We start from the raw sequence: 22,096 nt of genomic DNA on the forward strand, positions 1-22,096 counted from the left end.
AAGAGTATAGTGTGATTAAGAAAATGTAGCCGGGAGAGGACGACTCCGACGAAGGGGGTGGGCGGGGGCCGGGGGAACGCCGGGGCCGCGGGGAAAGGGGAGCCAGTTTTAATTCCCTGGAATATGTTCCAAGTATGGTGGGTAACAATGAGAAACTGCTTTTATTTAATTACATCCAACTAGTGCAGATTCAGCCCGAGGCTTTTAAATCTGCTGGGTACATCTCGCGCGATTTTGCCCCCTCCCTTGCCCGCCCGCTCCCGCTCCTGGTAGCCCGACCAGTTCGCTTCTCTACGCGCAGAGAGTCGGCAACTACAGCCCGTGCCGCAGTGGCGAGGCATGAATGATCGATTATCGATATTTCTCCATTTGAAGCTATGATAAAGAATCGATTATTAAGGTGTTCGCTGCGAACACCCTGTTTATCGATCCTTTTTCATAGGTTTGAATGACAGATCTATCGATATAGCGCAAAGCACGCCACGCCACTGCCGTGCCGATACTCTCTATTGGCTCCTTCGAAACCAACGACAAGAAGAGAGGGCCTCTTCCTCTTTGCTCACCTCTCAACTTCTAGCGAGCTTGAGAATGCGTCAGTTGCGTCAGTTGAGAATGCGCTGGTCACAGAATCGTGTTTTCATGCTTGATTCTTGTAGATTAGCTAAAAATAATTAAATCTGTCCAAACCATATTAACCGAGATATCGTCCTCTGAAAAATCGGGTTTTTGACGTCATCCACCGCGGTAGTGACATACCCTCGGTTTCTTCCACCTTGCTTTCATCAGTCAGGGAAACACACATAAGTACTGGTTACTGAACCTGAAACTCGGATGAAAGGAAAGTGGAAGAAACCAAGGGTGTCACTACCGCGGTGGATGAGGTCATAAACCCGACTTCTCAAAGGACAATATCTCGGCTAATATTGAACGTGGAAAGTTGCGGTTTAAACCGATCTTATTATTATTAGCTTATCTACAAGAATCAAGCACCAAAACACGATTCTGTGACCAGCGCAACTGACTCATTGAGGGAATTAGAGGACAAGGCGTATTCGTGCAGAGTTTGAAAAAAAATGGTTTTCAAGTAAAACTAATCTTAATGCATATTTTGCAAAAAAATTCGCGCCCAAATTTTAATTTTTTTGCATTAAAAAGTCAATGTTAACTTTCTTTCCGTTATAAAGATCCACGTAATTTCGAAACTTCAAACACGTATATCTCAAAATAGCAAAAACTGCACTCATGCACTTTGTCCTCCAAGCCCCTTAATTGGATAAGTATAAGAGACTGCTTGTTTCACACAGCCTTCCATGCATTTGAGACGACGCAATTTGACTGATCTTTGGGCTACTTTCAAATTTCATAGAGATACCGCGAGATTGTACCTCTTTTTAATCAATGTGAGAAACTTCACAATTTTGACATGACGGTCTCAGAATGGACTGAAACTCCACTACAGTCTACTACATTGTACGCATTTCTATTTTTCTGCATCTAAATTTTTTTTTTTTTTTTTTTTTTTTTTTTTTTTTTTGTATTAACATCAATTTTCAAGAATTGATACAATCATGAAATTGGTGCAAGGACTCGTTTTGGGATTAAGATAACCAAGCACTGACGGCTCTTTATTGGTTAGATCTATCTCTGGAAATTATTATCAACCCAAACATGAAAGACTGGAAAAATGGACATTGACGGTTTTCGCACGTCACGATTTAATTATTGAGAAAATATGTTTTAAAAAAATACCAGTTTAAGCAAATAGGCACATTAATATTTGTTTGCGTATTAAAAAAGAAGGTATTGCATAACTCAATATCTTTAGATACTATTTTCCGCGACCCATTCATAAGTAGTGTTCATTCTACAAATACCTATTTCCTTTTTCCTTAAAACAAGTTAGCTATTAATATTTTAAAATGAAACTCATCATTTAAGAACTTGACCTCCAACGAAAAATGGAAAAAAGTGAAATTGAAAAAATAAGAAAAAAAAAACATCAAGAATTAAAGTTGTTGATCTATGCATCAACCGTTGTTATCACAGTCGGACACAAGATCTGAGTGCTTTGCTGCTTGGCTTGGATGCCGAACCTAAGGGAAGGTATAATACACTCCTAACCTCGAATATGTATACAGTCTGAGGCTTGAACGGTATTTATTCCAGTCTGATGAAAAGATGCTCAGTCATCAGGTTGTTTTCAAAAGAATTTTACGTTAAAAATTTAGAGGTTTACTTACCTTTAGCTGTCATCTTAGAGACATAAAATATACTTACATCGCTCCGCACTCGCGCACCGCATATAATCCTTTCAGAAGAGCAGTCTGCAGAAGAATTGGAGACATGTATTTTTCCAGGAAAAAGGACGAATCGAAAATATTTTAAGTGCAATCGAACTACTCCCAGTAAAAAACATCTATGACCTATCTCCATCACTAGTGTTTAGAACGTTTTACTGAACATGTCCAATTATTAACTATGCATTCCATGATCCCCTCCGCCTTTTGTTCAGGTATTTTGATAAGATCATTAAAATACTTGACCTCCAATTACGAAGCCTCGTGTATGTTTTTTTTTCTTTGTTGTTCTCCCTCTTGCAAGACTTTTGACACTAATCTTTGTGCTGTCATTTCGCTGCTATTTGACCGATTCAGTTGATTTTCTTACTCCATCTTTCGAGTTTTGTCGCCTGACGACTGTCTATTATGCTCTGTTGCATTACTTTCCACCTTTACTATTGATCTTACGACAAACTAGAATTAGTTTCATCTCGATCAGTCTGTTGCTGATTTGTACGTGTGGTGATTATATAGGTTGTCACACTTGAGAGAGTTAATGGAAATGGCCAAATTTCGATCGATCGAAATTTTCAGGCACTCCTCTCTCCAAACTCCATTGAGTTCTATCGGTCTTTTCATATATTCACAATTATTGATAAATCGATCGAACAACTGAACGTAAAGCCTTAAGGTACCTGCTACCCTGAAATTTTCCCGTATTGTTGTTTCATTATGTGGCAAAACTCCTCCTAAACACGATTCCGACGAAAAAAGAACCCTTTTTCACCAATTTGACAATCTTACGCTACAAGCGGTTTAAAGGAGGTGGTAACATGATACAATATTGATACTTCACAGGCCAGTGCATATAGTTTGCATCTTTACCGTAAAGATTGGTGGCGCACATTGAGGAATATTTCTAATCATTTGCGATGTTCCCTTTTGTCTAGATATAGACTCCGATGAGAGAATTTCACCACTCAAAAGTGTCAAATTACATGTTTTTCCCCTCTACAACTCCCATTCTTAGTAATTCCTCCCGTACTTTTTTAAATAGGTCGTGGCGTTTGCCTCCTTTTTGGTTGGTTAATTTTTTCTGTCGGAACGGTAGAAAAATAGGGTCCGCTCGGCATGATCTCATATTTCTCCCTAACGCACTCTTTTTGCGCATTATCGTTTAACCGTTATGCTTTCTTAAATCAACCACTTTATTAAGTCAGTATCGATCAGTGGCGTGGCATGCTTTGTGATGCATCGACAGATCTGCCATTTAAACCTATGGAAAAGGACCGATAAACAGGGTTTTCGCAACGAACACCTCAATAATGTATTCTTCATCATAGCTTCAAATGGAGAAGTATTGATACTCGCTCATTCACGCCTAGCCACTGTTATCGATGAGTCGTAAGCAAAAGTTTGCATTGAAGCATTCCCTTGAATGTTTCACCCGTAAAGTTTAATTGGATGCAGTGTATAAAAAACTGGAAAATCTCCTTTTTAGCTAAACTTGAGCAGGAACCGTTAAAAATTGCAAGAGGAATCGGAAGAAAAGCATAACTGGTTCTTTCATATGGTTTCATATGGTTTCATATGGTTTCATTTTAACTGGTTCGTTATGTCACTGTAAATTTTCCACGTTACCATCCATCGAAGGAGGAAGGAGTAGCTTTTTAGACTCTACTCTGTAAAATATTCCTCTCGTCAAATGTGGGATCAAACAAGATAGAAAAATCATTCTGGACATGGCTGATGATAAATCTTAAAAAATGTTATTTGGAAGCTTTTCATTGAATTTATATTTAATTATTTACCTTTGAGGTGATTGATTTATGATGAATTAAAAATAATACACGGGGTCGACTAAAATATCTCTACTGACTTTTAATAAAAATGAGGAGTCTTTCGGGAAATGGAATTCTCTTTGATCATCTGCGATGTCATTCTAAACCACAAAAATAGAAATAAGAGTCAAAACAATTAAACTTTGCTCCAAAAAGCTTCAAACATAATCCTTACAGAAACTTTGATTCTTCCTGAACACAGGGTATAAGACCTCTCTCAATGCAAATGTTGTGTTTAAACTTTCTTTAACTATCGTAAAAACAGGATACTGTCGCATAAAAAAATAAATTGAATCATTTAATGCGAAGAGATCATAGTCTCCTAGCCTCAACTTGATCTCATGATAAATTTAATAACGTTATCATTATTGATAACTGCTGAAATATTCATATATATTAATTAATATTAATAAAACGTATTAAAATAAAAAACCGAGTGTTTTCATTTCTCATCCATCTACACTTGAGGCACAAAAGATCAAAAAGACACAGAAACATTCTTTGTAAATCTCAGAGAATTGGAATAAAGCTGTGACTTCTTTTTATATTACCTATGTATTACTTTTGAACTACAAATAAAACTTAAAATACGGCTGATGCAACAGAAAAATTGAAAAGCTTAACATGGAGCAATTTCCAAAATTACCAATTGAGACCTTTGAGTGAATTTATTTCCTCAGTTTCAATGCATGAATTGAAAGCATTTCAAAATTGCTAGAATAAATTTTGTGTACCTCAAAAATGCAATTTCTGCCAACGTTTGGACGCTGCTTGAAAAAATGCACCATCTCCGGGTGATATTATGTCAGTTTTACAAAAGGTGTCTTTGTGTCTCTTTGATCCTGTATTTTTCATACTTCCAAAGGCTTCGGTGGCCTAGTCCTGTGCTCTTCAGGCTGCAAATTAACGCCAAAATGCGAATGAATCTTTCGTGTATGAAATATCAATATTTAAATGTAGTAAATACTGGTTTTTGGAAGGCAGCGGGTGGTGAAAAAACAATATACAGACGACTGAATTCTAAAAATAATTTATTCATAAAAAGAAACATATAAGTATTTTTCTTATAACACAGTGAGAATATGGCAGGATTATTGACTTTTAAAAATATTTCTATCCTACCTAAGAAATGTATCCATAAATAACAGGAAAAAGCATATCAACAGCTGTTTGGAGAAAATGTAATGACAGTGAGAGTTAATTGAGAAATTTAACGTTCGACATCTGTAATGGCTGAAAAGTCGGACACATTAAGGAGATGAATTCCAAAATCTTAAATATTAGAAAATTAGGTTTAAGAGATTCGGGTTTTAGAAAATAGAGTGGAAATTTAATCCAAAGTTGACGCTTGGAGACAGTAAATCAACTTTTTTGAAATCTTGTGACTAGCCATCCTGGCAGACTGGGCGCACTTTAAGTGTAGAGATCGTTATAAATGAGCGGGAACCTTTTGTTGAATAAACAATAAATATGACCAATACTCTAAGAAAGTCCAAGGTAGTGCAAAGTTTAAGTTGATATTCTTCGATAACATTGTTACATATACTTTTAGGCATAATTTTTTTAGAAAACTTTTCGAGGAGACGGTTCATTATTTTACGTTGGGTTCGAGGACATAATTGAGCTGCACGTAGATCTACAGGGATTGCATTCATCACATTCAAAATATAATAAAAATACAGTAGTAAAATTATAAACTCAAAAACATTTTTTTTAATGAATAATTTATCGGCGATTTACCAGTCAATCAATATTTCGTTGGATTATCTCATCGCTTGAAGATGAACCGATTATATTTGCGGAACAAATTTCTTCTTCTACTCTTTTTCCATGATCTGCTTACGCATTTGCTTCAAGTTTAAAATTATTTTATCAGAATTAACACAAATAAATGAGAGATTAAGGCTATGTGCCCACTCACTTGAGACGATCAGTAAAGAAAACCTTTCAGTCGATGTGCAAAGTATCTCGAAATTGATCAAATTCATCGATAAAAACTGCTGGGTGCTCATAAATTATCGAAAAGTATCCGAGTCATCACTTACACGTATTACGAGTTTGTCTGATTTTTTATCAAACTTGGCAACAGATTCACAGAAGAGGATGACGAACAAGGCCATGGGCCAACTGATCGATCTAGCTTTTGATTTAAGCTGATCTGTATGAAGTGGTCCGTGATCGAAACAGCGGGTGAGCAGGAGCCTAACCGAGAGGGGGGGGGGGGGAGGATTGCTTCCAGGGAATTAAAATACGGTTGCAAAGGATGAAAAAAGGAGTCACCGGGCGAAGTATAAGCAATCTCGTGGGATTTGTCCTGTCGAGTGAGCAGGTTGCCTTTTCCAACGATATTCAGACAACTGAGGCATGGGCTTTAATTAGCTTAACGGAATCGCGAATAGTCATTGACTGATCCTTTGTCAGAGATTGAACACTCCATGAATCGAAGTTGCTAAATTTAAATGAAGAATGTACTTTTTCAACTTGTTTTCTTCTAGATCAACAACACTTGCGATAGTACTCTTATAGACACAAAATTTTAGGAATCTGATCATAGATAACTGAATCAGTGAGAACGAAAACACACCAACTCGGAAAAATTAAAATACTCAAGACGCACACAAAACTGCATAGTAGGTGGAGCAGTTAGTTTAGAAAAAGGTTTTTTCTGGCGAAAAACAAGTACTTATGGACACTTGAAAGGTCCAAGTTGGAACAGACGTGCCAACTTTAATGACCTTTGTGTAAATTAATTGTCTTCGATAGAAATTGAGGATTTTCGAGTTAGCGAGTTGGTGTATTTTCGTTCTCACTGATTCAACTTACGTTCGAAGCCAACGGCGTCTGGAATTTAATCGTTTCTCCTTGTTTTATCTACTCATGAAAGAAAACTTGATGGCAGCTAAGAAAAGCCTGGCAACCTTAAATTATCGGAGTGTGGTTCAACAAAACAATAGACGCACTTGAACTTGAATAGGTAGTTCCTCATCCTCCTCTGATGAATTCGCGGGATGAATTTACTGTTCAAAAAAGTTGCGGTTTTACACTGCCTCCAGTCAAGAGATCAAGACTGTAATTTAGAATTGGTTTCTTTTAGTCAGTGCGGTGATTGTTGTTCACAGAAGAGTGTTTTAGGTTTCTAGAAATAACTAGGCATGATACTAGAGATAAATGAACATGTGAACATTAGAAACAATGCCAATGTTATTACGGACTGAGTCACACTGTTATAGAAATATCAACGTGGAATCCAAAGTGAAAGTGGAGCGGAATCTACTCTTTTTGGGGATTAAAATTTACACTTGGGGGGGGGGGGGGCAGATTTTTTATTCCTTATTTATAACACTCAATTTTTCTAGGGGCATAGTATGCTCCAGAAAGAAACGTGCTTCGGATTCCACACCAGTATTTTTAACAGTATATACCATTCATGTGTTTCCTCAAGCTCTTTAAAATTATATTTCAAGCTTGCTCATTCAACTAAGGAATTGAAATGCCTTTCTTTGAGCCACAATTGATTATATAATAATGGAAAATGGAATTGAAATGTTCTTAATTTTGCCGGCAGATGACAAATCAGTGTCAATCAGCTTGCAGAAATGAAATGAAACATTTTTTTTTGTCAAAATCCGTTTTGTCGTATTGAACAATTTTCTGCACGATATAGTCTGAGAGTAGTGCGATGTGTATTTTCCATATTTAGATGCATACATAGCGTCAATTTTGCAGGTCTTGGCGATGAATATATTTTAAGAGAGAAGCTTACAAAGTACTGCGTCTTCTTTTCATCGCACAATGAAGGAAACAGATTCGTATTATTGGTAGCACCGAAGCAGTAAAAAAAAATTACTAATTCCTGCGCGAGTGAATTTTTTTGCAATGAAAATATGGTTACAATATTATTGTTTCCTATTTTAACGACTCAGGACGCCTATCATTGAGAAAATATTTACTTAGCGGATTTCATTTTCTTTATTTTACCTATTCTAGCACTACTTAGAGATATACATTAAGAGAAGGATATGACTCATCCGTTAAAATTTGGCAAAAATATTTACATCATAAAATTGCACATTTACACTTCATATATACAAAAATACTTACATATTTTTAAAATACAGCCTCTTTAAAACATGAAGTTTACAAGTAAACAAAAACAAAAATATAGACTTTCAAAAAAAGAAAACTTATGATAATGATCAAGTTTTTAAAACAAAACTGGACGGTATAGTTCCAACGAAAACACAACGATACAATATTATCATAATGCCAAATCCCACTTTGGGGCAACTATATTCTGCCACGCAAGGCCATCATTTAGCCCTTCAGAGGAAAATCTCCATTGCACGATCACGACGGTTCAAAATTTCAAAGATATCTTTTCATTTCATATTTTACAAAGGAATATAAGCGGAATAACTGATGAAGTTGTGAAAAACGAATTTCACAAATTAAAAAACGAAGACCCTGATACAGCGCACGTATACAACGAAGAGTTTGTTGCGAGGAAAAAATAGCTTCACAACAAAGCGAACGAAAAGTCTTAAACAATCTCTTAGATTGAGATACTTTGATTAGATCAGATCAGATCAGATTTTCAAGCCTCTCCTTATACATTTCCTCGAAATTATACCCTGATGAGCTGCAAGAGGCAGGAGAGTTACGAGATCAATCTCCAGCTGTATGCCTAACCTTCATTCATACGCTAGCCTCCCATTTCATTGATGGTTACTGGTGTGGGTACGTTTTAAGGTCCCGAAGCTGGTCTTCCAGATCTAGATTTCGAGGAATTGGGGCAGTCTAATTAATTGATGGTTACCGTGGCTTCACCCTCCCCTCCTATCCTCCTACGCAATCAGACCTTGGAGTCTCTCGCTTAAGAACAAGCGTTGTCGCAGATTGGTCCAAAAACTTCAATTTTGGTAAAATACCTTCAAACTTCAACACAACAAAAAAACGGAAGCATGGCAATGAATTCATATAAAAGTGTGTGCGTTAAATTTATAAGTCGTCATCAACGCTTCATAGCTGATTGTAAACCAAGGAACAAGATTATCAGAACCGAATTGAACCAAGCTGAATTTGGGGAAAATGAGTTGGGAACAGTTTTGAGCTTAACAAGTCTCTAATTTGTTCTTCTGAAAGATTCGCATTTAAAAAAAAAGCATATTCTGAATGTGAAAATAACAACCGTACTTTCTTCTTATCACGAAAGTAGTGTAACGTCAAAACTATTCTTCTCGAATCCACCTTGCTGCATCTTGGTTTCACTCCATTGTGTCTGGTTCTTTTACACGACTTCAATTCAAATTTAAATCGCTTAATGTCTGTAACTTCCGTCTTTTTGTGTGTAGTTGAAACTCAATATACTCAAATTGTACTCAACTCTGACTATTATGATAGCAAAGGTATGGCGAACTTATAATAAATTATTAAAAAATCATTACAAAAATGAGAGAATTTGTTGCTAAATTTGGCAGCAAGGAAGGCAATGGTTTAACGACGCATGATCTCTTCGATACTGAACCCTTGCTTTTTGACAGGGGGTCTCGGCTGAGGGGCTGGGGCGGGGGCGGGCGGTGCACTGGGAGGGGGCGACGCCCTCTCTGCCCTTCCGCCGCCGCCGCCACCGCTGCTGCTGCTGCCGCTGCCGCTACCGCTACTATCGCTCCTACTGCACCTACTACTGGCTTGGCTTCCGCTCGGCTCTAACCATTCGTCCGAACTCCTTTCCGATTGAGTGAGCGCCTTTTTCGGTGGTTTGCTAACCTCGGGTTCCGGTTTCTTCCTGATGACACCTAAATCTAGGGCGCCCTCGTACGTGACGGTGGACGAAGGCCCAGGCGCGTGGAGATCACGTCGTACTTGGATCTGGGAAGGAGGCGGGTCGGGAGGCCGCATGGAGTAGGAGAATCCTCCGGGGTCGGGTGCCCGCGAAGAGGATGGCGAGGGAGAGTGCGACGGCGAAGGAGAGGGCGAGCGGCGCCGCGGGAGGATTCCCGAGGGTGAGACCTGGCGCTTGAAGAGGTGGGCGGCCGGGGAAGGGAGGCTCTTCATGATGCGCACCGGCGAGGGAGACTGCCAGCGGTAGGCGCCCATCATGAGAGGCGACTTCCTCCTGCAGAGCGGCAGCGGAGAGGAGTTGCGGTGGGCCGGCGCTGGGGAGAGGCGCCCCCGCGACTCGGCAGGGCCCGGCGAGGGCGAGTGGCGGCGGAAGAGGGCCGGAAGGGGAGGCGGCGGGGACGAGGACTTGAGCCGCCGAGGAACTGGCGAAGGAGATCGTTTGCGATAGTGCATGTAGGACTCGTGGAGCAAGAGCGCCCTCTCGCGCTCCCGGTCGGCCGAGCTGCTGCGGGAGTCCTCGGGCGCTTTGGCCGTGAGGGCGCCCTTTTCTTTCTGCAGGTTCTCCGGGGCGTTCCCGGCGGGGATCTCCCGGTTGAGCAGGTCCGGCGGGACGTCGCCCACGGCGTGGGTCAGCGCGTGGCGCCGCAGGTCGCAGTTGCGCCGGAAGACTTTGCCGCAGGCGCTGCACTCGTGCGGCTTGTGGTCCGTGTGCGTGAGCAAGTGCGTCTTGAGGTTGGAGCGCTGGTTGAAGCTCCGGTTGCAGACCGGGCACTTGTGCGGGGACTCCTCGAGATGGAGGATCCGGTGCACGGCCAGTGTTCGCGCTTGGCAGAATCCCTTTCCGCACTCCTGACATTTGAAAGGCTTCTCTTTAGAGTGAATGTACCTGTAACAGAGGAAATAAAACGGTTCCATTTAGTGTTTGGCGAAACGAAACAACAAAACATTATTCAACATTCCATGATTGAAATAGATCAAAACTTTTTACAGTTCTTCCGGATAAATACAAAGAATACGGTTTTCCTCTCTCCAGAAAAACTCATTCCGTAGTGGAGAAAAAATGACTTTTTCATTAGAGAATAATCAGTTCTTTAGGAGTTACACAATAAGGGGGCTGATTTCACCAGAATCAGACTAACTACATTTGACGTTGTCTAATTTCCTCCGGTGATTTATTCTTTCAAAGAAAATTAAAGAACATTCCAACTTGAACTTTTGTGAGATAATTCTTGCTAATTGTGGGATAATGCACAAAATGTTTCAAGGGGTTACGTTATTTATATTTCTGGTGGCAGAATAAAACATGAAAGGAAATCAAGCAACTTAAAATGTTGTTCGGATAATTCTGAATCTCTCTATCCATTTAGTATGATGGCAATTACAAAAGATAATATTTAACGAGTTTCGCACGTTTAAAGTTACAAGTCCAGTAACTTTTCTTTTCCACGTGTGGCCAGTTCTATGTCTTGAAGTCGATTGAATTTGAAATACGGCCATAAGAGTTTGCTAATGTGTAAAAAATATTTTGCCTACTTGGTATACTTTTTCCCGATAGAACCCTAGCAAACTGTCTGCGTGGTTTTCGACTCATTGAGAGACCATCCTGGCAGAGACTAGCATTTAGGCTCACCAACGACTGAAGAAAAGGTCGAACTTTCTCACGCAACATTAGAATAAGGCATTTCAAGCCGTAATAATTAGGAATATACTAAGGATGGTCACTGTATGTAAAGTAAATTAACAACCTAGGCACACCCCACCTCCCACCTGAGGCTGAATCCGATAAAATTCGATCTTTCTCTCTCCGCTCATCCCAAGGTGTTCACTTAACGACGATGCAAGAAAAATCTCTTCTGCACGCAAGATGCAAGTCTCGGGACAAAACGCGACAGGGCTCGACGAAGCGATGGACAAGACCGATTGGAGACCGATGTCAGCTAAGTTGGAGTTTGTACTCGGCGCCGCCAAATAGTGCTACTAGAGCGGGGTTTCGACCCCTTCAGCTCCGGGCGAGAGAGCCAACTCCTCCGTGCGGCTGGCATCACGGCTCGTTTCTCGTATGTAAAACGTAGAGGAAGAATAATTGATACGAGCAGATTACTCGCACCACGCACCGAGCACCGTGCATCAGGCACCAGACAGCGGAGCATCGAAGCCACGATGCCAAGACGCGGTGCGGTGGTTGCGTGGACAATGGGTGGGGAGAAGACTTGGCATGACGCAGTCATCTACACTTGCAGAACGGGTACTCGACAAAGGTAAACACACTGTGAGTGAGCGTTGCCAATTTCAGAACAATTTTAAAGTGTTCTCTCTTCAGTCTTACAACAACAGTTAAATACTTGCTTCCTTCATCCATAGCAACCACCCGCTGCCACTGGTAGGATAAATTATTTTAAAATTTGGTTTATATGAATGAATTCGAGCAACAACTATAACCTCAAAATTAAACGTAGAACTAAGCTAAATGCTTATGTATGCTTCGAATATGAACAGCATTAATTATATGACTTATATGTTTTATTCAAACGGATCTAAAAAAACTAATTGCCTACTCATCTGTAGTTCACATAACTTTGGTATTTGCATCAGTTGGACAGTGTGACCCCCTCAGTCTTTTCCTCGTCCATTGCTCTGCCTATCCATTTCAATTATCAGCCCCCAGTCGAAGATATCTTTTTTACGTAAATTAAATGATCACTGATCGTATTAGCAACAAGAAACAATGCAACTTTTAGGTGCATGACGAAAGCAGTGGCGTTGAGTGTTCAGCGATCTACCAACTGATCCTCCATTTAAACCTATGTAAAGGGATCGATAAATGGGGTGTTCGCGACGAACACCTTGATAATCGATACTTTACCACGGCTTCAAATGGGGAACATCGATAATCGATCATCCACGCCTCGCCTCTGAGTGCGATCAAGTTTCTATCCTTGCGTTCAAGTCTCCGAACATATCTTCATTATCGTACACTTGCATAATCCCAATTCCAAACTATCATTTGGAATCGATTCCAAAATTATCACAATTTTCCACACGCGTGTATTTCAGTATGCATCATAAGGCCAGTACTTACTGGATTTTAAACCAATGCTTTAACCGGGCACCGACTTAATATTCCGGTCAATTTTACCAATACATTTCGCAGAAGTATCACTTGAATTTATCGAGAGAGCGCGCGGAATTTGGCGTGACGCGTGGTTCTCCGCGGAGGAAAGCTGCCGCGATAAAGCCGGTCGGATGAGCAGACAGCGGGGTGGAAGCGAGGACAATTGGCCGAAGAAGTATACGATTCATTGATAAGGTGCGCGGAGTGCAGGGGCTCGCGGGGGGGGGGGGGGGAGGCGCGACGAGACAATGGCCGCGAACGAATGCGGACGCGCGGCCGGGGAGCCGACGGCCATAAATTCCCGACGAGGACTTGGGACCCAAGTTTACTGTTGGAGCAACTTTGGACTTGGGACCGGGGACCGGGGACCGCGACCAGGGACGGGGTCGAGAACATGGCTTCGAGCACGAGTCCCTTAGCTAGCTACCCGTGTTGCCGAGTGGCACGCAAATGTCAATGGGCCTCTTGCAAACTTCAGCTAGAGTCCTTTTATACTAGAGTACCTGTATAGCGAGAGTATGGGCAGATCGCTTCATGAAGGTCTTTAGGGCCCAAAAGTGCAGCCATCCCTCTAACCAGCTTCTACCACACAAAATTTCACTGTCAATCTGCAGAGTCTGCAAATTACAATTCTAACCAAGAACGGAGACAGGTTTTCGGGAATGGGTTGATCAGATTACAAAAAACGTTCGATTTGTGTAATGTTTATTCCCATTTGTGACATCCATAAGGAGCGTTGTCTCAACTCTCTCTGTAAAGGGACTCCAACTTCAGCTACAGCAAGAAGATGAGTTCGTTTCGTATGGGAAAAGGCTCGAAAATCGCATGTACGTAGAGTTGTAATGTAAATGGGAGAGCTGGCGTCATGATCTGGTCGACGAGTTCCGAGCCCGATGTGCGCCGAGCTTCGGTCACTTTTTCGATACATTTTAGATCCCAAATGGCGATGTAGAAGACAAAATATTTCGTATACTCTTTGTTTGCAGCGGATGGCCGGGTCCCCGTGTATCGAAAACAATCGATTATTTATCGAAAAAGTGATCCGGCGTGACACAGGAGTGTCGGAGTTCGGGACCTGGAAAATTCTTAAAAGTGGCGCCAGCTCTTCCATTTACAGAAAAGTAGAATTTGCACTGGTTGCTTCGGGGTTTCATTAATCAAGCCGAAAAGAAGCTCTAGCGCAGGAGATGGTGCTCTGGAACCATTTGCCTTGCCACTATTCTTTCAAAGAGCTGTCTCTCTTATGACAATGAACGTGAAAACTTCGCGGTTACGCTGATCTTGCCACTTTTATTTCAATATAAAATGCAACCATCGAAACACGATTCTGTGACGTGCACAAAATGAGCTGTTACTGTACACCAAGCCCCAATTTACGGCCTAATCACACGAAACTAAGGTAGCTCATGGCTTGAAAATCTGAACGTCTCTTTTGGATTCTACGTGAAAAATTAAGAAAGGAAAATTCAGATCCGAATTTGACTGAATTCTTTTCAGATCTAGGGACGAATCCATTTTTATAACACGATTGCGCATTGAAATGTTCGAGACTGAAACTGCCGAATTTTGCGCTGAGATCATTGCAGGGTGCTTTATGATATTCAATTAAATACATTCAGTATATATAGCGATGAGAAACATGTGTTTACAATTCTAAGCATATCCTAAGTTCAGGTTAACGGCGTGAGGTCTTGAATATCTGGTTACAAATGAAAGCCCGGTTCATCAAGACTTTACTAGTTTCGTTTTGGGACAAGATAACATCGAGGACTCATTTAGTCGCGACCAACCGCGGGGCCGACCGCCGAGATCCACCGGAAAACGCATTTTTAGAATAGTTTTGAAGGCTGACTGCCGAACCGCGCCACTTCGATGGTTTTGATGAAATGGATTTCATAATTTCGAGAAATGACCGCGCGTGTCATTTTCTGAGCCACGAAGACATGGGACAGAATGCATTCTAACGTCAAATTCAATGCATGTCAGGACATAATCATAAGCTATTAGGTTGATTAACTGTTTCTTGTCAAATAATGTTGCATCTCCACTACAATGGATGACGACAATTACAGAAATTTACATTGCCAACGAAGTATATTCCTTTAAGGCACTTAACTAGAATGCAGGAGTCTCATTCATACACGAATATGGAGACTTTAACGCTGCATAAGAAAAAGTAACCATTACGATAACCAAGAAACCGATCAGAGAGAACCGACCAAAAAGTCGGTAACCATGAAAAATAACCAAGGCAGTCAATGAGAAACACGCAGGAGCCTTATTCATGCATGAATATGGAGACTTTAACGCTGCATAAGAAAAATCAACCATAACGATAATCAAGAAAGCGATAAGAAAGAACCGACCAAAAATTCGGTGACCATGAAAAATAACGAAGGAAGTTAATGAGAATGCGAGATCCTCATTCATACGTAAATACGGAGACTTTAACGCTGCGTAAGAAAAAATGACCATTGGAAAAATCCTGATGGATTAAACTATAACAGACTTTGTTCAAAGACGGTGGATAAAACAAATCGAATTGATATGTATTTGTGTCAGGCAAATGATAAAAGGGCAGGGTGGTTTCGTATTTTTTTTTACTGAGCAAGAAAACAAAATCTTTGTTTTGAATTGCTTTATTCCGAGGAATGCTTATTCATTGATAAGCTGATGTACAGAAGAAGAGCTTTTATAATATTATGCTGCGAGTATACTATGATAAGAAAACACTTGAAATTCTGAAGTAGGTCACGAAAATTTGTGGGATTGTAGTTGGATGGAAATCATTTGATCTGCTCCTATCTAAACTCCCCTAAATGAGCTAATTTTGGGTTCACTTGAAAATTATTTCAAGGAGGCGAGAATATTTGCAAGAAATTGGCGACGCTGGAGTCGTCTTATCACGTGTCGCAGCCTCGCGAGTCACGACCCGACCGTGTCGTCGAATGTTGGTCGTGATACGCGAGCCGTGGTTTTTCACTCTGCCAGGCACACACCAAAACAGGCGTCTTCACATGTAAATTTCCCGTGCCTCCATGACACCACGTTGCCAAACTTATCTCCGGATTCCCGTGATATCCGTCCACTCACACGAAAAATCACACGAACCGGCACCCGAGTCTCGTCCCCCATATTTTATTCTTTTGTCCCCGCGTGTGCATCGCATTTTTGAGAGATGCTCCATTCACGAACTTCGGCGACAATCCGGTCGTCCGTGCACCGATTGAACGGCTTATTTCGAGAAGAGTGCATGCGCCATAGAATCTCCCGAGTGCTTACGCCTTTCTTGAAATGAGCCATTCAATTCTGCATCTTGTTCCCATGAAACAAAAGCGAATCGTGGTGGGTGAAAATTTCGAAACTGTGGGGGTCCATGAGAAAAGATAGCACGAACTCGGGAAACTAGACGATATGGCGATGAATACCCCGATAGAGCCATAGATCACATAGCCCTTGGCACAATATTCGGGTTCCTTGCGTAGTACAATATCTGGAGAGCGAAGATAATGTCCTGTAAAATGTATTATCTACGATATTGTTCGTACTAGTTTACGAGACAATGAAACCAATTTCGGATATGAATTTCGGATGCAACCGAGCTATTGTGTAGATTGCTGAAATGAGGCAAATGTTAATCTTGTTTCTCAGTAAATGCGTTGAAGCTAGTTCTATTTTGATACAGAGTATCTTGTTCCCTCATTCTGAGCCAGAGAAAGTGGAAGGTCCGATTATATAGACGAGATCAGTCCTTTCGGCCAATAAACACTACATAATAATTATCTATATATGACCAAGAATTTCTAATCTTATCAGAGGCCAATTTTGACCCTTTGAATGGAAAAAACGGAAGTATTATGTGTTACAATTTGTGTTCGCTAAGGTCATGCTTTAATTGTCTGTGGAATACCCATATCAGGTCTTGTCAGAACGTTCTTTCCGGTAGGTCTAGGTATGGATTTTGTTAAAAATAAAAGTTTACGCACTTTGTTTAGACGTGTTACCGACAATAATCGCCGATTTTTAAAATTTGCTGCAACAGTTTCCACGTCTCGAAATACTGGTCTTATAAATACTGCGGTAAGCAATGTATTTTAGACAATGCTGACACTTCAGTCAAAATTTTGGGCCGGCTTTGCAGAGGATAAAGGTTTCGTTTTAGATTAGATTTATAATATATCTTGAAACAAAATAGGAATAAAAATATATATGTATTCAACCTGTATCAAAACTAATTTGAGTAATTTAGCTCAAGTCTTTTTTTCCAACCGGTGAACGAACTATGGTTATTAATATTTACACTGATGGCTGCTGCTGAGACATTCTTTCCTCGTCCTCTTTTACTTAACTTACAATTATTATATTAAAAATTGAAGGAAATCTGCATTATTCAACCAATGAATTGATTACAGAGGATATGAGCACGATAACTGCATCTCTCTGTTATAGATCACACAATCTTCGGCTGCTCTATGTAGCTTGTGTGAGTTTTTGAGAAGAAACAATTTTACTTCACGCGCATTTACACATACATACGTGCGTACATACATACATATTTGTCGCTTTTATAGCGCTCTCCGGCGCTCTGCGACGCCTAACCGCCAGAGTGTCCAGTTCCCACAACCCTTCAGGGGGTTGGCACTCCCTCATTTCATTGAAAAAACCTCTGTCACCACCTTTTCACTGGGCGTCCCCTTCGCCTCCTCCCAGAAGGAACCCAATCGAGCATCTACTATGGAAGCCTTCCTTCCATCATCATGATCACACCAGACAAGCTATTTGGTCATGACGTCGAATACGATGTAGGTTTCGACTTCCTTGCACGTATTTATTAAGTTTTCAATAAAATATGGTACTTTTTGTATCTCTGGAGAACAATTTTTGGGATCGTGATAATGACAAAGAAGGTTGAATTAAGGACTCGGTAAACGTGGAGTCCCTTTGTACTGAGAGTCGAGACAACACTCCCTCATGGAGTCACAAACAGGAATAAAGATTACAGAAATTGAACGTTTTTTGTAATCTTTGATCGGCCCATTCTCAAATTCCTCTCTTCGTTCCTTCTCTCATTCCGTTTGTTCCTTGCCGAACCCGTAATTCCCTGGTCCGTTCCAGAACATAATCTTTGCAGTCTGTGAAAATGTAATCTTTATTCCCGTTTGTGACACTGTGAAGGCCAAAAATACGGGAACCAATCAGAAATGGATTCACATTGTCTTGACTCTCTGTATGTAGGGACTCTAGGTAAACGTGGCGGCCTCGCGAGAAATGCGGGAGTTGCCCCGGAGAGCGCGGGGCAATGGAAGGGAGAACCGAGCTGGGGCAACCGGTTGGAGGATGAGGACTCAGGAGCTGGGATGCTGATGCTGCGCTCCCGAACCCAGTTCCCGGTCCGGGCTCCGCTCCGGTCGGCCCAGACATCCCAGCTCCGGCCCGGCCCGACGCAGCGTGGCGCAGGCGCAGTGCCCTCCACACCCGTCCCTCCCCTCCTACCCTCGCACCTCCACCACTCGTTTCAGAGATGAATCATGCACCGAGTAGCCTGGTTAGGTAATAGCCGCGCTCCCATCGCCTGGGAATCTCGCCCTGACCACTGTCCATCATCCCATCTCGGGTGGACATGTGATCGACCGTCGTCGGCATTTTTAGAGCGCTCAGAGCCTCCATAAGACCCTGAAGCATCTTGATAATGAGATGCTTACGGCAAAAAAGAACCAAAGTCTACTCTACCGTACGCAGGAAAAACGCCGAAGCTCTAATCAAAACTTCGCATGCTTCTTTCGAACGTGCAGTTATTTTAGAATCAAGAACAATAAATGGTCGTCGGTTTTTTCGGTAATGAAACATTTTGTCAATAAAAAGCTGACACACTGAAATAAAAGATTGGTAGAATTTACCATTCCTTCATGCTGTATTTCACACAGCGTCAATTTAGAGTCAATTCTGCCAGAAGAAAGGTAAACGTTACTATCTACTGGTGCAGGTAACCATACCTCTGGCAGAATCGACTAGAAGATTGGTAGAATTTACCATTCCTTCACAATGTGTGAAATACAGCGTAAAAGAATGGTAAATTCTACCAATCTTTTTTTTTTCAGTGCACAATCTAAAATGGAGTTGCTGCGTTTTCGCTGAGGACGGCGGTATTTTAGATGCGTGGGGCTCTATTTGTTATTTGGTAAGCAAAAGGTCAGATAAGGCAATGAGGATCAGTTAGCACTTGACTTATTTTTGTGCACAAATTTTTCATGAAGAGTCTGAGGTGTAGCTCGGCTCTTGAGTGGTGTTTTTTAAAAAATACGCATTTCATTTTTTGTAAAAATGACTTTTTGAACACTACTGTTTCGCCTAATAGGAAAGATCTACTTGAATCAATTTGCTGTTCAAAAAAAGCATCCGATCAGAGCCATTTTCCGAGAGCACCAATAGAATGCAAAATGATGGTTACAGGAAATTTGATTTTCGTAGGATATATTAACTGATATGACCTTGAACGTTTCTAATGAAAAGATGATCTATAGTTTTATAATGCCAACAGTGTTCATTACCACGGGGAATCAAGATTATTTGCATTGCTGGATATGAGTTGAAATGGAGAATTAGGAAGGAGAAGGATTGCATTGGACATTGACATACTCGCACGAATTAATGACAGAGCCCTAAAATTATCGAATCGGAAAAGGAGAACTGATGGAGAGAAAAAAGTTATCTTCTATCGGAATCGACGCCAGGCCAAAGAGGGAACTTGGCGACCCGGACCTTGAACAACCTGTATCATAAAGCGAGGAACTTTTAATCTCTTCTTGGCCCCAAATCTGCGGCCCTCCACCGCGCCGCGCCACCGGGCTGTTGAAAATCTTCCCGTTTTGGTAGCCACCGACTCCACTCGAGATGCGTCAAGAAGGAACGTCAGCTTCCATTGTGAAACTAAAAGGCGAACAAATGAGAAGCCGCTGTTTGTTTATTTACTGGTTTCGAAACGGCGGATAAGAGAAGACCCGGCGCCACATCACTTCGATAAATCTCGCTATTCTAACATGTGCTACACAAAATGCAAATGGTGGTCATAGGCTAGTCATAATTCCGTGTCCAACGAGGCAACGTTGAGGATGCCGAGACAGGCCGTCGAGAGGATTTTGAGACAGGTCAGAGGGAGGGAGAGTGGGCGAAGGGGCGGGGGGTGCCCGGACGGCCGGATGGTCTAACGACGAATAAAAACATAAAAAAGGAGAGGGGTACTTCTTTAAGAGGTATTTTAAATGCAAGGGTGGTCTGTTGATGCCGACAGGTAGCTCTCCGCATCGGCGAGTCAGGTGTTGCAGGGGCACAGGGCGCTCCGAAAGTATCTACGGACCCTGCTTCATGGACCCTGTTGAAGGCTTCGTGGTAGACCATTGTTACGTTAAAAATGATTCGGGTTGGCCTGGGACTAAATTTTGGAAGCTTAAAGAAAATTGACGATAATTGACGATAATTGTCGTAATCAAGTAGGCGAGGGTTACCTCCGACTTTCATTTTTTGAGGATCACAATCACTGCTAAACACTACCGAATGGGATGACGCTTTTTCCATGCCCATGTTTCATCACAAGGTAACCAGAGCTTTGAACACACTGATTTTGGGAATAAAAGAATACTGACGCAATGATTTGATGCGTTGAATTGAAATATATGTGTAGAGTTAAGTGCATAGTGTTAGTGAGAGTATAGGTATTTTTCTTCTAAAAAATATTGGGTGGAACTTGAGTTGGAAAATGTAGAGAAAAGGGGGAAGGGGGGAAGGTTTGAGAAGGTGAAAAACTAGGGAGGGGAGAAAATAGGCCCTTTTTAGCAATGTTTACAGAAAAAAATTGATAAAGCACAAAATTGACCAAAATAAATCATTTCTTCATCAAAAGAAGAAAAAATTACCTTTGAGATATAGCAAGGAATTCATGAGACTAGATAAACATGCGGCGTAGGGATGGGGGATGGTCCAGGGGGTAAACATTTTGTGCGGAACTGTTGTTTATGAAACCCTTGAAGGATTTGGAAAGTGACATTTTACACTTAGTTATTCTTAATAATGTGATGATGCTTTTAAATCCTTAAAAAGGGTGGAATGCGTTAAAACCAATGTTATTTTAATACGAGTCATTTTGACCCATATATAAGTCGGTCATGCAGGAAAAGTGAGTCAGTCATCCTAGGGTTAAAAAATGAAACGCTGGAGGAAACGAGGTAGCGATTGATATAGTTAAACTATTTTCCGTGATTCTGTCCATGTATTTGCATAGACCCGGTCCTCCGCGGCAAAACTCTTGGAGAACACCCGGTGCTCTCCGATCACGGATCTCGGATTCCGGGCACGTAATAGACTCGGCGAGTTCAGCTTCAACCCCCTCTAATCTAAAAGCGAGCCTTTCTGGTAGGGGTTTAATATTATTAAATGCCGAGCCCGAACAGAGGCTCAGAGGGAAAGACAATACCACCCCCTCCGAGCTTCTGTTCGGTGAGCCACGCCATCCGTCTGCTCCCAACTCCTCCATCCTCCCATCAACAGCTTCTCCAACAAAACTAAGAATTTTTACGACATGACTTGCTTCTCTCTGTCTTATCTCCACCTATCCTGTGTCTTGAATTCCTTCTTTTATTTTGGCTATTTATCACTCCAGTCTTTATGAGGGTAAGAAGAATAAAAGTTTTGATGATACGTCTGTAGGAATACAAGTTGAACATTTTTCAAGAACGCAATCGGAAATAATTGTGGCACTACACGGAGAGAGGTTTCAACTCAAAAGTTTGGTTAATACGGGAGGTAAAACACAAAATAACCCTAGCCTTCGGTTGACGATTTCAAGAGAAAATGAAGTTTTCTCGAGGAAATTAAATAAAAAAACGAGTGGTGAACACCAACGTCATAATCAGAGGCATGTACTTTCTCAATCTCATCATTGTTCTCTTCGCTAAATTCACTGCAAACTAAACTAAATTCTATAAAAAAAAATTGTGTTGATTTGGGTTTTACTTCCTATATTAACCAAA

The 22,096-nt window shown here is 41.2% G+C and overlaps 1 protein-coding gene across 1 annotated transcript in view; it reads right to left on the reverse strand.

Annotated features, from left to right (window-relative positions):
• Positions 1 to 5,134: 5,134 nt before the first annotated feature.
• Positions 5,135 to 22,096, reverse strand: part of LOC109031983 (uncharacterized) — a 61,647-nt gene continuing 44,685 nt past the window's right edge. The window contains exon 3 of the mRNA XM_019043854.2: positions 5,135 to 10,847. Coding sequence (XP_018899399.2) covers positions 9,614 to 10,847 — 1,234 coding nt within the window. The 3' untranslated portion in view covers positions 5,135 to 9,613. The remainder of the gene's footprint in view (positions 10,848 to 22,096) is intronic.

The sequence above is a fragment of the Bemisia tabaci genome, chromosome 1 (assembly GCF_918797505.1).
Source record: "Bemisia tabaci chromosome 1, PGI_BMITA_v3".
Taxonomy (NCBI): Eukaryota; Metazoa; Arthropoda; class Insecta; order Hemiptera; family Aleyrodidae; genus Bemisia; species Bemisia tabaci.